Genomic DNA, 16,747 nt, shown 5'->3' on the forward strand with positions numbered 1-16,747 from the left:
ACTATTGACAAATAACCTCTTCGTTCATCTCTCCCTTCTGCCGTCCTCATCCCCCTTGAAGCATCAAGAACTTTCCATTTCAGAATAAAGCCTAAGTTTCTCCCTAGGCACTCAAGGTTTTCTCAGACTGGATAGTACCACCTTTTCCCAACCTTGTCTTTCACCACTGTCTAACTTCAGTCCATGAAGTCAGTCCATAATTTTTAGAAATTACAGAGCCAATTTCTGTTTCTTTTACAGACATTGGGATACCATTCTAGTTAAAAGTAGAGTGGTTAGGGGGCTTGATTGGAAGCTGCATTTATGTAACATTTTCATTATAGTGGAATAAAAATCCACTATTCACATAAAATAATTAGAGATTTTCTCATAGAAATCAGGGTGGGGGTGGGGCAAAATCCCAACCATCCTTTGGTGCAGGTTTTTGAAAATGAGAAGAAAAACAAAATGGAAAAGAAATTGTTCACAACCTCCAGTTAATTAAATACATTTCTAAGGAGGTAACTTCTTTCACTTTGTTATTGTTGCTCTTTGACTATAGTTAGCTTTCTGGCTTATGTTAAAGATGATGTGCTATACTATGCTAATACATCGGGTTGCTGTGCATTAGATTTAACATCTTTATACACTAGATATAAAATTCAGCCACTAAGAAACTGTTAAAATTTTAACAATCTCAAAAGGGAAACTAAAGCAGTTTTGACAATCATTTGCATCGTTGTTAACAACAGCGCAGGCTGCCGTGTTATTTTGCAGCTTATCATATTAAGCACTAGGTATATAAATAGGTAGAGGCCAGCACTCTGAGACTCTACAATCTACTCAGGGAGTTAAGACATATGTGAAAAGAGTAAAGAGAAAGATGAATTATAGGGAGGCTTACTTTTGATGTCAGAATTAAACCCGGGTTCAATTCCCAACACTGTCACTTACCACAAGGGTAGCTTTAAGCATGTTGCTTAACCTCCTTGAGCCTCAGTTTCCTCATCTGTAAAGTGGGACTACCAATACCTACTTTAAAGAGTTGTAAGTGTTAAGAGATAATGTAGATAGAGTGTTAAGCCCCTAGCACATGGTGTGCACTCCGTAAATGGTAGTTGGTATGAGTATGACAGCTTCTCTTGCTTTTAATAGTAATATAGGCCCGATATCAATGCTAAATATGCAAAATTGAGAATGAGGTCCAAGGGCTGAGGCCTCACAAGTGAACTTCATGAAGGAGGTGAACCTGAACAAATTTGGAACGTCAAGTGGGACTTAAAAATCAGAGCGATGAAAGGGCATTGCAGAGTGAGAGAGCAGTTTAAACTAAAGCATTGAGAAGCTTACTTCTGGTGAATATTAGAGAACCCAGACAACTTATGGAGACTGCTGCTCCCTCCTTGCCCTGATATCCTTCAGAAGGCCCACTCCAATTCTTTGGTATCAACAACTTAGGCTTTTCCCGATATTATCTAAAGTGCTACATAAAGGCAACATAAAGAGAAGTCCCCTGGTCCCTCCTCTAATCAGACTGCTACCCAAAAGCCCTCTTATGTAGAAACTCGTGAGCTGTCACTTGATGTATACTTCCAAACCTGAACAGCTAGATATTAAGGAATTATTGTTAATGTTAGGTGTGATAATTATATTGTGGTTGTGTTTAAACAATCCTTATCTTTCAGAAACGCAGACTGAAATATTATAAATGAAAGGAGATGATAGTGACTTGGACTGTATCAAAATGACGTGCAGGGGGGAATGAGTGGGGATATAGACAAACTAGCTTGGCTATAAATTAGTAATTATTGAGGGTAGGTGATGAGTACATTATACCATCCTTTTTACTTTTTTATGTAGTCAAATTTTTCCATTTAAAAGGAAGAAAAAACAAAATTAAAAACAAAAATCCCTAGAAATCTATATGTATGCCTACCATGTTCATTTTAGTGGCATATTATATGTTTGGGGCATGTATGCATCTTAATTTATATACATTCATACATTTGGAATGGGCTTGATTTCTCCTGCAAGGTCAGAAAGTTACAAGTATTATCCTTTATTCCCCCAGGGGATTCCAGCAAATTGGTGTCTGGGAATGGAAGGTAAAACAGTTTTTCTTTGTTCTCTTCTCATTCTGTCTGGACAAATTAGATTTTATTTCTTTCTAGCTAACGTGTAGAATGCCATGCCCACCAACAGAAGTCAGACTAATAGAAGAGTATTCCTAAGCACATGCAGGATGATCAGTCTTAGAGAACTGGGCTGCTTCATTCCATGTAGGCAGCTCAGCTTGACCTTAAAATTCCTGAAATAAATTGACTGCAAATGGCTGATTGCTAAATACTGAAGTCACCACCAAAAGTTCAACACAATTGAAAAGCAATATTGGCTCCCAGTTTCTTCACACGAAACCACATTTAATCATTATCCCACCCTTGGTTAGGCTAACTATATATAGATTTAAAATATTTCATAATATACTTTGTCTTTTTTAAAAGCTGACTTGAAAAGTATTAACAAATTATCATGTGGTAATTAGAAGGATCCTTTCTGCAGAGTAGTGGAAAGAATATTGGAACTGGAGCCAGTAAACCAGGGTTCAAGTTCTGGCTCTATCATATATTAGCTGCGTGGATTTGTGAAAATTACCACCTAGTTCTTATGAAGATCAATCTCATCTCCAACCTGAAAGTAGTACCAGTAAACTTGTTACATACTTAGTATGTGATAAAATCTGTTCCAGGATTTTATGGATGAACCAATTAAAATCTCATGGCAACCCTATGAGGTGGGCATTATTATTATTATCATCCTCACTTTATAGATTAGGAAACAGTCCTGGAGGGGTTAAGTAACTTGCCCAAAGCAATATGGCTAGTATGTGACACAGGCGATGTGCCTTCAGAACTCAACTCTTGGTCATTGGAATGGTACCAGTATCTTAAAGCCAATGAATAATAGAAAAATTATGTCAACGGCTCTTGAACTTTCAGTGTGCACTGATTCACTCTGTATTTAAAATGCAGATTCCCCCAGCTGCATTCCTTCTATTTAATAAATTCTAACTTCACTCCATGTGGGGTAGAAACCAAGAAAATGTTTTTATAACAAGCTCTGCAAGAGATTTTGATGGAAATAATATACAGATATTATTAAGAAATAAGAGTTGGCATGGTGGCTCAACCCTGTAAATCTAGTACTTTGAGAGGCTGAGGCAGGAGGATCATTTGAGGCCAGGAGTTTGAGACCAGCCTGGGCAATATAGTGAGACCTCCATCTCTACAAAAAAAAGCAAAATTAGCCAGGCATGGTGATGCAAGCCTGTATTTCTAGCTACATGGGAGGCTGTTGTGGGAGGGTCACTTGAAGCCAGGAGTTCAAGGCTTGCAGTGAGCTATGATTGCACCACTGCACTCCAGCTAGGGCAACAGAGTGAGACTCTGTGGAAAAAAAAAAAAAATTAATTAAAAAAAGAAGATTCTGCTGTCAATTAAGCTGACCGTACTCCTTTCCTCATGGAAGCCCAGTGTGCAATGACTACAAACAGCAGCGTCCTTGGTAGTGTACATAGTGTGTTGCTTGCATGGGTTGCTCTAAGTGATCTTGGGGACAGCCCTTTCTGATGTATGTTCGTGTGTCAGATCTTGTGCTGTCCCCAATCTAGGCTCCAGACAAGTATGCAAGGTGTCTTTGGAAAGCCCCAGGGCACGGAGGCCAGGGTTCACGTTGGCCAAGTCATCACATCTATCCGCACCCAGCTGCAGAACAAGGAGTATGTGATTGAGGCCCTAGTCAGGGCCAAGTTCAAGTTCCCTGGCCGCCAGAAAATCCACATCTCAAAGAAGTGGGACTTTACCAAGTTTAACGAGGATGAATTTGAAGACATGGTAGCTGAGAAGCGGCTTATCCCAGATGGATGTGGGGCCAAATGTATTCCAGTCATGGCCCTCTGCACGAGCAGTAAACTCTGCACTCATGAGGGCTTGCACTGTGCTGCCCCCTCCTCATTCATGCCCAACAATAAATCCTATCTTCTATCCAAAAAAATGGCTTATGTTTAAAGTTACATAGGTGTTATGGGCTGAATTATGTCCCCATAAAATTTGTACGTTGAAGCCCTAAACAAACCCCGGTACCTCAGAATGTGATCATATTTGGAGACAGGACCTTTAAAGAGATGATTAAGTTGAAAGGGTCTTGAGAGTGGGCCCTAAGACAATATGACTGGTGTCCTTTTAAGAAGAGGAGATTAATACACAGATATCACAAAGAGAAGGATGACCACGTGAGGACACAGCAAGAAGGTAGCCATCTGCAAGCCAAGGAGAGAGGCCTCAGAAGAAACCAAACCTGCAGACACCTTGACCTTGGAATTCTAAACCCCAGGATTGTGAGAAAATAAATTTCTGTTGTTTAACTCACCCAGTCTGTGGTATTTTATTATGGCAACTCTAGAAAACTAATACAATAAACAACATTTTGAAGTGGAAATAATAGCTGATATGGTGATTTGGTAATTAAAATCCCTAAAAATTTTTTTTTATTAAAGACAAAGGAATTAGCCATATTAAAATAACTTAAATCATTTGAAGTTTTTTGTTTTTTTGTGCCTTTTTTCCTCCTAGGTTGATGAATAGGTAGCTGAAACTGACTAGCAATAGGGCAAGTGCCACTAAAATATTCTTTCTACAGATAAAGCTCTCTATCTCTACAATACATCCCATCCCTGGGCTCTGTAGCTTACCCATAATCCAATGAGAACAGACAATATTTTTAGAATATGTACATTCTCTCACTAAAATATTAATTTCATTCATTCACATCTACCTTTCTGCATCTATTTATCTATCTATTCATATATTCATCCATCCATAGATCCACTTATGCATCTGTCTATCCATCTACCCATCCATTTAATCAATATTTATGGAATACCTACCATGTGCTAGATGCCATTTTAGGTACTAAAATCCTGCTTCTTATTGTTGGACACATAATGCTCCCCAAAAGTTCTAAATGAAAGCTCTAAAGTAGAAGTCACAAATTCAAATGTCTTTAGAATGCTTTCAGATAAGGAAATAAATGAAGTGGTATTCCAGTGAACTGGTATGGAAAAGGAGAAGCTACAATTCAGCTCTAGAGAGTTCTAGGTGGACAGTTTTGCCAAATATTCCAATATTTTAAGAGAATTCATACATTTGTGTTTTTATGTGAATTTTCCATTTTTTATGCTGGTGAAATAATCTGGAATTTTTTCACAAATACTCTGTGAGTCAAATAAAAGACAGCTATTATTTAGACACTTAGACATCCCCAGAGGCTACTGGTTTGTGACCCCTGCTCTAGACCATGAGGACACAATCTTTCAAATGTGCCAAGTTATTCAACATCTGGTATGTTCACTGTCTGATTTCTGGTGAATTCACAACTAAATAATGTGGCTTGCAAAGGATATTCTTGTTGCATTGCCCATTTAATGACCAAATAAACCTGAGAATTGCCAAATACCTTCTCCTCTATGGTTATGAAAGCATGTTGTACAAGAGGCCAGGTAAAGTCCTCATCCAGGAAAGCTGTGACAAAGGCTCTGTCATCATCTTCATCGTAACCTTCTCTCACTACTGCACAAAACTACAAGGGTAGGGACCACTTTTTGTTTGCCATCTTTATAAGGATACTAATCACTACCTGGCATTTTTCCCTCTGGTATCGTACTTGATAAAAGTTTGCTGAACTGAATTAGGCTTTTCAATTCTGATTTTAAATCTGGAGTAGAAACTCTTGCTGAAATATTGCCTGCTTAGTTAAATTTTTTTATCCTTAAGGTCATGTATGTGAAACTGAAATAACTAGCTATTTTAGAAAATTTATCAGGAAAAATGATGAGACAAATCACATTTGAATGACACAGAGATCATCTAAGCTATTACTGTATCTCTATCCAAATCTCACATCCTGCTCTCATTCTGTTTTGTTCTAGGCTGATAAGACAAGCAAGATAGAATAAGGAAAGCACACACATTTTCAGTGATTTTTTTTTGTTTGAAGTTTTGTCCCAGACAATATTATACTAGTAGGCATTGCTTTAATATAATAACAGTAAATTTTGATTTATGGAGCTCATCTCTGTAGCTTAGCAATCAATATAAAGGAAGACTAGTACTTTCTTTTAACTACATGAACAATTCATGTACGTCCTTAAAATATAGAAAGCACTACAGACAAATAAATAACAACCAAGTAAAAAATTCCTCCCTGAAACAATTTTTAAAGTATCTTAGTAAAAAACAATTTTTATTTAAGTAGGCATCATACAAATAAGTGTGGAAAATTTATCATTATACAAACACCTCCTGCAATTTTCATTCTTCATTTTTTTCATGAAGCTCATAAAATCTGTGGTGAGAGGTATCTATAAAACGTACCTCCTTAAGAAAAATGATGAGAACCCTGAATACTAGCACATTGTGAATGTGATGAGGTCTTATTTTACTTAACATGGTCAATATAATGTAAATATTTCTTACCTTTCATTAATGCCTCTGGACAGAAACACCTACCTGCATAATTTAACTCACAACCTATCCTAACTAGTAACATCTACAATGAGTCCTTTTCTATTACCATTTTTCCAAAAAGTAAACCCTCTGGGTTAAATGACTTTATTCCAGCTCCTTAAGTATCTTGATTTTTTCTCCAACAACCTTCTGAAAGCTCAACCTATTTTAACAAATTGCTCTGCCCCACTGAACACACATACTAGTTGACCAGATGCCTTTTCAAATGTAATTAACACATCTGGAAGTTCTATGTTATAAATTTCCAAGTATTATCAGTATGAGTGTTCACAGAACTGTCCTCAAATACTAAGAAGCCAACAACGTTATGACTAACAACCCAGCTGCTTAAACTTCCGTAAAATGTTTTAATATTGTGGTTAATTTCAGTCTCTCTTTGATTCCATATTAAAAAAAAAAAAAAACAGATTCTCAACAAGTGGTTTCTCTTTCCAATTAGAGTTTCTGCAAATCTCGGATATTACCTAAAAGTTTCATCTGAAGTAAGTCAAGTGATGTAATTGGGCATTCTGATTCTTTTTCTTTGAAAAAAATAAGAGAATTAATATTTGGTTGACTTGTTACATGAGCCCAATTAAATCCCCCGATCCTGCTGTAACTGCCCTTGAAACTGAGAGTTTTCACGGCTCTTTAGAGAACTATGGCAAAAGAAATAATCTCTGTTCAGGCTGATATGAGAAAGAAGTAAGAACAACATATTTCTAAATTTGACTTTTAGAATTTTTTACTTAAATTTGAATTTCTGGATGAAAGAAAGGCTTCACTATTGCAGCAAAAAGAGATAATGTTAAGGAATAATGAAGTCATAAAACATCAAAGTCATTAGAGAATTTAGAGCACATCTGAGGGTAGCTCTGAGGATTAAATGACAGCCCCTACCTAAGTGGTTGGCACTTGGTAAGGTCTTGGACCTGAATGACCTAGTCTAACACTCATTTGACAGGTAAGAAAACTTGGGTGAGAAACTATTCACACGTGAAAGGATTCACCAAAAGTGTAAGGAAAATAATCGACTTGAGGTAGAGAGTAATCAAAGGACGTTCTCTGATATTATGCTGTTTCAGTTACTCAAGAGGTACAAAATAATTTTTGTATCTCACTTCAGGGGACTTTTCTAATTTTCCCCTATGACTAGCTCTATTCTATTCCTAGAGATTTTATGCCTTGGTTCTAAAAATAAAACTAAGTTGAGAAAAAGCATATTCCTAATCATTGTGCTTCCATTATTTATTCTAAAAACATTTACTTAAAATTATTCCAGGGCTTGACAATCTAATGCAATGGAAGTTCAAACACATCACTTTAACAGATTTCCTCTACAGCCCAAAGCTTCTCTTTTCTGCATCTCCCAACCCCCCTCCAGCGGCTAGTCAGCTGTTTTCAGAACTAAGGGTGTCTCTGAAAGTCAACCAAGCTGCTTTTCACCAGATCTGAGAAGACCAGAAATCTTTGTCAATATTTATCTTCACAGCTTTATTTTTTTTGTATTCTGGAACTCAAATGAAACACCAGCTTGAAAAGGCAGGGCCCAGCCAGGAGTGGCTTGGCCATCCAACTGCACCTGTCACCCTTTACCTGTTTGCAAGACCACAGTTCTCTCTTCTCCATCCAGAGAAACAATCCTGAAGTTATAGATAGTTCCCGCTTGTAAATCTTTAGGGTTACATCCATACGTGGTGTTGTCTATCCGAATGGGGTGGCACCATGCGGCCTCCGAGGTGTCACTACTATTGATAAGGCTAAAGTTACAGGGTGACCCCCAGACTTTCCACTGGATAGATACGGACCGGCTGGAGACCCTGGACTCCGTCACGGTGAAGTTACATTTCACTGGCTCAGCCAGTCCTGTCTGCAAAAGAATCAGAGACAACAGTTTAAGGCTGCAGTCTGGACTGCCCAGGTACACGTCCGCAGCAAGCTCCCCAAGCCGCCTGTCCTCAGCCCTGGCCCCCAGCCTCAGCCAGTCCCTTTGCTCTTTAGCGGAGAAAAGGCCCACAGGGGAGGCGGACAGCAGCTTTCTCCCTAGCAGCTCTCTGTCGGGTGCAGCTGGAGAGGGAAGGTGACTTTTTGCCTTCGACAGTAGGATGAGCTGTCAGTCTGGGTGGGAGCTCGACAGAGGATCATTCTTCCCAAGGGACAGGAAGAAATCTTGCCACCTCCCTCTTCACAGTACAACCCGGGAGACCAGAAAGTGGAGTGGGAATTTCGTTCTCGGCGAGGAGGGGGCGCCTCAGACCCCCACCCCTTCTCAGGTCACTCACCTGCAGCAGTCTCAGTGCGATCCACAAGGCCAAGTGGGCTCCATGGCTCAGCATTGCGCTCAGTGGTTAAGACCCTGACCGAAGAGGGGGCTGGACGCGGGGCGGCGCGGGGTCACCTGTTGCGCGCGCTCAGCGCGCTTCCTTCGGGGCTGGCCACGCGCAGGGGCCACCGCGGCCACCGCTGCCGCTGCTGCTGCTGCTGCCGCCCCGGGCGGGCTGCGGACACGAGAGGCGGCGGGGACAGGCAGCGCGCCGCCCTTCCCACGCTGCCATTCTGACCCGCGCTGCCTCGCCCCGAGCCCCGTCCGCGGACTTCCGCAATCAAAAGGCAATTTCCTCGTCTCCCGGCAAAGGAACAATGCGCCCGCGAGGGAGGGAGCCCTGAGGAGCCAGCGCCCGAGGCTGCCAAGAGGGCCCGAGGCGGGCCAAGCCGCCCCGCCGCCACCTCCCCTCGAGGTCCCGTCCGGGTCCGCGGGGCTCTGCCTCCTCCTCCTCTTCCTCGCGGACTTTCACTTTTCCCCACTCCGTGGTCCTCAACCCAGTCGTTTCAGCCACAATTAGAGCTTGCTCCCTCTCACTTTCCAGGCCCCCGCCCCCGCCCCTTCCTCCCTCCACACCCAGCGTCTCCCCCTCCCTATCTTCCTTCCTATCTTCCTCATCTGCTTTCTCCAGGGCCTCTTTTCCCAGGATTAAACTTGACCGCAGCACATTTCCCTAGGTCGCCTACACTCTTTCCTGGAGCCTTTTATTAGAGTGCTCTTGCCCTTCTCACCTCAAAGCATTCGTTTGTTCCAATGCATGTCCCCTTGACACCAGCAAGAGAGAAAGACCCCAAAAGCAGCCGGACAATTGTCAACTTGACCTTCATTCTTTTCTCCCACTCACTTTCTCTTTTCTCTTGTTTTGGTCTGTGTCTTCCCTAAATCTTATGCAAATAGCGCTGACCAACAAGTATCATCACCGTCAATTGTTCAACCCATAGCAAAGCAGTTTCATCACTGGCTCACCCAGCAGTTGAAGCCATTTCATCCATAATTATCCAACCAATAGAAGAAAGCCGCGTAAACTCTTGTTTGTGAAAAATACTATTCGTGGCTCAGCTTCTCACAAATTTACAAAGAAATGGCATTTACTCAATTTTCGGCACTCACTGTACGCCCTTTAGCAACTGCCTTAGTACCCGAATGATTATGTATCTGAAGATGGATTTTAGAAAAGCTCCCAATAAGCGAACAGCAAAAATATTTAATTGTACACAGGTGATGACAGCAAAATATTACAACTCTTAAAATTTTTTATCCCTTTTTTTGGGGATGCCATCCCTAACAACTACCAGAAGATATACGATTCCGTGTTCTAATTTTCAAATCAGTGGAAGAAGAACATATTCCCTTCTTTTTCAAATAGACAGGTTATGCATAAAACTTTATTTTGGGATTTTTTATCTCGTGTATCTACTTTGAAGAAGAGTAGAAAAAAGGAAAAAAGCAAAACTTGTTTTAATTCTTTTAGAAAATATGTTTTAAAAAAAATCTGTTAATGAAAAAAAAAAGTTCCTTCTCCTTCAAAGAGTTTATGGATTCTTAATCTGCAGCTAGACCAGAGATCTCAAATCTCTGCAGCCAGATCAGAGATTTCAACTCTCCTTTTCAAGTTAGCAAACACTCAAAAAAGGTGTGTCATTCTGGGAAAACAGAATCTTTCCTATTTCTCTGCCCAGGTCGCTCACTTGTCTTACTAAGGAGCTTTTACTCTGTATGTTGTCCCCAAGTTCAATGGCTCTGCACAGCCTGGCATACCTTTCAGCCTCACCAGAAGACAGCCCCCTCCTCCCCTCCGTTAGATACTGCAAGCCTTATTGCAGGCTACGGCTGCCTTCAGCCTTTACCGGGGTGTTTTTTCAGCCTTACTCCTTCTCAATATTACCTTTTCCTTGTTTTGCTATATTAAGAAAACAAGTTTCTATTACAGTTTCGTCCACTGTAAAACTGTAATAATACCTACTTTACATACATCACAGCTATTATGAATAAATAAGATCATATATAGTAAAGCACTTTTGCAAATTTTAATGTGTTGTACAAGATCAGTTTGCCTAGTAAGGTACTGTACCCAAATCACATTTTTTGCTGTCCTTTAAATTCATCCACTTACTGACTTTTGTTGCTCATCTTTCACTTTGCCCTTTCTATTGAGGTTTAAAATGTTCTCAAGTTCAGCTCTCAGATTTAGACTCTTCCCACTTACATATACTAAATAGCCTTCTGTCATTTGTGGAAATCTTCAATAAATCCTATCTCCTCCAAGCTTTCCCATTTTTTTAAAACACTACATGGCACCAATATACTGTACCCTATTAGTAATTTTAGAGCTATATTTTATTTCCAATATACTGTCTAACAATCTTTCCTTATCATGCAGGCAAATGTACCAAAAAGTCAAAGTTTGAAGAGGACCAATCAAACAAGGCAATAAAATATCCTCATAATAACATAGTTTAGGTGCTTCCAAATTCTGTTTTTAACAGTGACCTTCTAATAAAGCTCTTGGGAACAGGAATTAGGAAAAAGGAAGTGATTTCTTTCAATGCAATTATTTTCTTTTTGATGTACCAAAGAAGGACATATACATTTAGAATCATGTATCCTTTATCTATTTTATTATCTTCAATCTGTATGAAGAATCATAGCAATACTGAAGAAAAGGACAATAGTCATAGACATCTCTTTTCCAGAGGTATATAACTATTGGTCTGTCTTGGAAAATCTTAAGGCTGACAACAGAGCTCTCAAATAATTAGTGGGTCCTAAATAACCCATAAAAATTAGCATACTGTGAAACAAAAGGGAAAGTTTAAACTCAAGCTTTTACTGATTACATTTTTCCTTTTAAAAGCAAATATACTAATATGAGAAATCAGAGAGAATTGTAATAGATTTAAGGAAATATAGGACTGGGAGAAGCTGCCAGACATCTTTTATATGAGGAGTTTGCTTGAAACTATGGTACAAAGTATAAATAAATTGATCCATTTTGTTCTTCGTTCTCATCTTTGTTTGGAATTCCTCAACTTCTTCTGAGTCTATTTATCCTACATAATGGCACTACATTTGCTTTAAAAATTACTGCATTCCAGGAATTTGGGATCAACCACTCTGTACATTTCAGGGGACAACCTCTTCTTGCCACTAGGAAACTTTTTGCAGACTACATGGAAAGGGTGAGGCTGCTTTTGATTAGACATAAGTGAACAAACAGCTGTTTTTTAAAAAAATTGTCATAGCAATTAATTAACAATTATGTTATAATTAACATGTCATTAATTATGAATTCCTGGCTAAAAGCACGAATCTTGTCACATTAGGAACATAGATGTTGAATGATACACCTGGTCATCAGGGTCCTGGAGCCACTGTTTGAGAACTGCTATTTTAGATGCGGGTTTGAACTGGGCGTAGATGGGGAGAGGGGATGTTGGGTGGATGAGGGGAGGGCAGAGTGGATTGGCAAAGCTAATCCAAACTCCTCATGCATGACCTAATAGGTCGTGGTCCTCACCCAGGCCCTTCATTACCCAGCCTCTGCCCACTACTTGCTGTTCTCCTGCTTGCCTTCTACTCTCCAGTTGCCTGGGTCTGATAATTCATTTATTCATTCATTCAGCAAATCTTGACAAAGCACCCACTGTGTGCAAGGCTGTGGTTTACGTTTTGGAGACACACCCATGGAGCTGATTTCTCCTGCCTCAGGGCTTCTGTGCCTGCCATTTCCTCTTCTCCGACCACTCGTCCCCAGGTTCTCTAGTTGTCTATCTTCCTCTCATCCTTTGAGTTTCAGCCAAAACACTCTGTGGAGCCAGGCCCTTTCAAATTTCACAAGGAAAATGCATCTCTTTATTATTCTTCATCTCAGTAACCTGTTTGTTTAATTTGGAGCATTAATGATATTTGGTAATAACCATTATTTATATATTTGTGCACTATCTACCTTCTCTGGTCATATGGGAAATTCTGTTAGGGTAGAGCCTTTGTCTGTCTTGCCCTTCTTGCACAGGGCTGGATATATAATAGAATCTCAATTAATATTTGTTCAACGAATGAATAAATGAATCTTTGTAGTTGCTCAGTAAATATTGTTATGTGAATAAATACTTTAAATAAGTCCTTTTAAACACAGTCCTCTGGATGCCTTAAATACCATTCTGGAAAGTGGCGGGGTGGGGGGGGTGCGAGGGGGAGAGAAGAGAAAAAGAGGGAAGGGTAAGGAATAAAAAAGAGGAAGAGAAGATTGCTTTTGAAGGGAAAGAGAAAAAGGTGGGAAAAGATGAGGCGGAGGGAAGAAGAAAGGAGGAATAAGAGAAGGAGGAGGGAGGCAATATCCTTTAGGAAAGTGGTTCTCGAAGGGTAGCATTAGTATCATCTGAGAACTTGCTAGAAATGCAAATTCTATAGCTCTTCTACAGACCTAAGTAATCAGAATTGTTGGGGATAGAACCCCATAATCTGTGTTTTAACAAGCCCTCCTGTTCTAGTTGATGAGGAAGAGCTACTTAAATTCCAAACAGAAGTCTCAGATTGTATCCTAAACCCTGTACTAGATACAATTTTATATTCAAGTGAGTTAATGATATCTTCTTGTTCTTTTTCTCTTAAATTTTACTGAGCTCTCTGGTTATAAGAAGCTACATAGATAATTTAGGAGGTCTTAGAACAAATTTAGAATGTATCATTTAAGTAAGTTGTGACCTTTATAATATATAATATACATATTTTGATATTTATAACTTCTCATTAAAAATAAAGTGTGGGCTGGGTATGGTGGCTCACACTTGTAATCCTAGCACTTTGGGAGGCTAAAGCTGGAGTATGGCTTGAGGCCAGGAGTTTGAGAACAACCTGGGCAACATAGTAAGACCCCGTATCTACAAAAAATTTTTTAAAAAATTAAAAACAAACACCACATGTACTCATCATCAAATTGGTACTAACTGATCAACACTTAGGTGTACATGTGCAAGTAACATTCATCTGGTGCCAGGCAGGTGGGAGGGGTGGAGGGGATGGGTAAATTCATAACTAATTGGTGTGGAGCACACTGTCTGGGGGATGGGCACTCTTGTAGCTCTGGCTTGGGCAATGCAAAGGCAATATATGTAACAAAAATGTTTGTACCCCCATAATATTCTGAAATTTTAAAAAAGAAAAAAAATAGTGGCTTCAACAACAAAAAAAATTAATAAAACATATTTATCTAGACCACACGCACTCAAAAAACTTAGTGGGGCATGATGGCACGTGCCTGTAGTCCCAGCTACTCAAGAGGCTGAGGCAGCAGCATCACTTGAGTCCAGGAGTTTGAGGCTGTAGTGGGAGCTATGATCGCGCCACTGCACTCCAGCCTGGGCAACGCAGTCTCAAAAAAAAAAAAAGCGTGGATGCTAAAGGAAAAAGGATCAATATGCAACAAACTTAATAAATGTTAGACATAAAGCCAGTTTGATACTTTTCCTCCTAGGAAGTACTTTTGTGATGCAAATCTCACTCTTGGCTTTTTTTCAAATTTTTTTTAAAAAACAATAGCATGGCAATTGGGATTTTGTCAATTAAAAACAATTACAAGATGGCAAATCCTTTTCTAAGTTTTAATTTAAGCTGGCTCAATAGTAAATTATAGCAAAAGTAAATAAAATTTTAACCTGTAGCAGGTGTCACACATTTTACAAAGAGATATATTAAAATGTAAGGAAACATTATTTTGATAAGTGTTAGGTTTGTTCAGGGTGGGAACCCGGAAAGTATGTATAGGACGGAATGCGGTTAATGGAAAATTTAGATAGTGATCATAAGGCCTGTGAAACAATAGCCACAGGAGTCTGGAGAGTCGGGAGGTTGTAAATCTAACTCTGACCACAGACGGTTGCAGAACCAGTAAATGTTCAGGAAAAAATTCACCCTCCTCAAACTTCCATTCAAACCTCCTATAAGACCCACCGCTCTCCCCTTCCTGGCGTGGATGCTCTTTTCAGCCTCCACCCATCTGCACCCAGATCCCCAAAATAAATAGCATTTTGCTACACCTGAGGCTTCGTGTGTCTCCCTCTTGGCTCCAGACCTAACAATAAGTAATTTTTTTAAAAAAATGACCATCCTCACATCCAATTGGTGTGGTGCACACCAGCTGGGGATGGACACGCTTGGACTCGGGTGGGGCAAGGGCAATACACATAAACCAAACATTCATACCCCCGTAATATACTGAAATAAAAAAAAAATGACCATCCTATTTTATATTCAGAGATACAGTTTGGAATACTTATATTTCAAGGACTCTTTCTAGATAAACTCTCTATATCACAGGTCTCTGGGAAAACGGAAATAATAAAAGCATTAGGAAGGCAGTTGCAAGGATTAAATAAGAAGGTGCATTTATATGCATAGTACCGTTCCTGGCCAAAGGGTTCAATAAATATTAAGTTCTATGATTATCAGTAGTAGTGATATTCTATGAATAACGTTAAAATAAATCACAGGTGCTGAGCACTTACTTATACTAGATAATGACAAAGTCTATGGATGAAAATGTCTTTCTGAGAACATCCAAATGATAACAAATTATCATTGCTTCAATCTCTTACCCAAGAGAAACGCTTCAGTATATCAGTACCAAAGACATTTAACTGCTGCTCCGCCTGTTGGACATACGAAGATTTTGTTAAAAATACTGGAAGGGAGGGTGGGAGTGCTGGATATGTCTCTAACAGCAGGCTCCACCCATCCCTCTCCAACGCATCTCTAAGATTTCCTAGTATTTCTTTTTCTACATCAATTTCTCACCCTCTTCCCCTCCCCCACTTTTATTTTTTAATTTGGGGAAAATAGGCCTTGCATAGCTTTTATCATAACTTTGTAACCACAGACAGCCAAATAACTTACAACCAGATGTAACTATACATGAATCACTTCTCAACCTCAAGTCCTTCCGCTACGTCGTCACTCACACCTGTCCCCCCACCTCGCCCTCGGAGATGAGCTGCTCGCACATGAGCGGGGTGGAGGCATTCCTGCTCACGGTGGACAGTCTGCATGGGCGTGGCTGCCCTATATTATGGTTTCAGGAACTAGGTCATGATTTTCATGAATATTTATTCACCAAATCCTAGGATAGTAGATAAATAAAACATGACTTAAGATAACATTGGCTCCAAAGAAAATGAAAACTAAAACAGTCACCCATTTTGTCTCTCTTAGAAAATGATGAGTGGAGGGTTAAAACTCCACCCTCTTTTTATTCTGAATATCTCATTACTAGACTGTTACTTCCCATGAATTCCTTGGAGGTCACAAATAGCACAGGTGAGTTTTTTTGCTTTTACAGAGAGATATGAACATTGTTTTAAAAATTGGAATGAGTAGGTAGTGTTGAGAAAGGAGATTTTTACATGTAAAAAAAAAAATCTTGATTTTGACTTTTCTTTAAAAAATCAAAAGATTGAGGCATGCCAGGCCCACATTCTGCCTGCCTCTTCGGGCAGGTCTAATTCCACACAGCTGCCTCACCCCACCCTTCTCTGCTGGATGAGGCAGACACATGGCATCTCAGAGACTCCTGAATATCGGTGTTGACAGCGATCAAAGCAGAAGATCAGAGGATCTTATCATGTTTTTCAAAAATGTACTGCTAAAACCATCGGCTAGATTATAGAGCCCTTGAAGGAAGGGGTCATGTCTCTTCATTATCTCCTTTGCATCCCAGGTCATGGAGACTCGATGTCTACTTATATATCGACAGAGTAAACATTCTCACCTCCAACATGAAACCACAGCATGGCTAAGTGTTCGTAAGTCTTAAACAAAACACATAGCATTCTTCAGCTGCTCCAATGCACACCTGGAGCCCTTAGCATCATGGAATCTAATACCTAGCACT

General features: G+C 39.8%; 1 protein-coding gene across 1 annotated transcript in view; it reads right to left on the reverse strand.

The window, feature by feature from the left end:
• Positions 1-16,747, reverse strand: part of PTPRB (protein tyrosine phosphatase, receptor type, B) — a 109,250-nt gene that overhangs the window by 72,081 nt on the left and 20,422 nt on the right. The window contains exon 4 of the mRNA XM_012642020.1: positions 8,136-8,409. Coding sequence (XP_012497474.1) covers positions 8,136-8,409 — 274 coding nt within the window. The remainder of the gene's footprint in view (positions 1-8,135; positions 8,410-16,747) is intronic.

The sequence above is a fragment of the Propithecus coquereli genome, unplaced genomic scaffold (genome assembly GCF_000956105.1).
Source record: "Propithecus coquereli isolate 6110/MARCELLA unplaced genomic scaffold, Pcoq_1.0 Scaffold172, whole genome shotgun sequence".
Classification (NCBI taxonomy): Eukaryota; Metazoa; Chordata; class Mammalia; order Primates; family Indriidae; genus Propithecus; species Propithecus coquereli.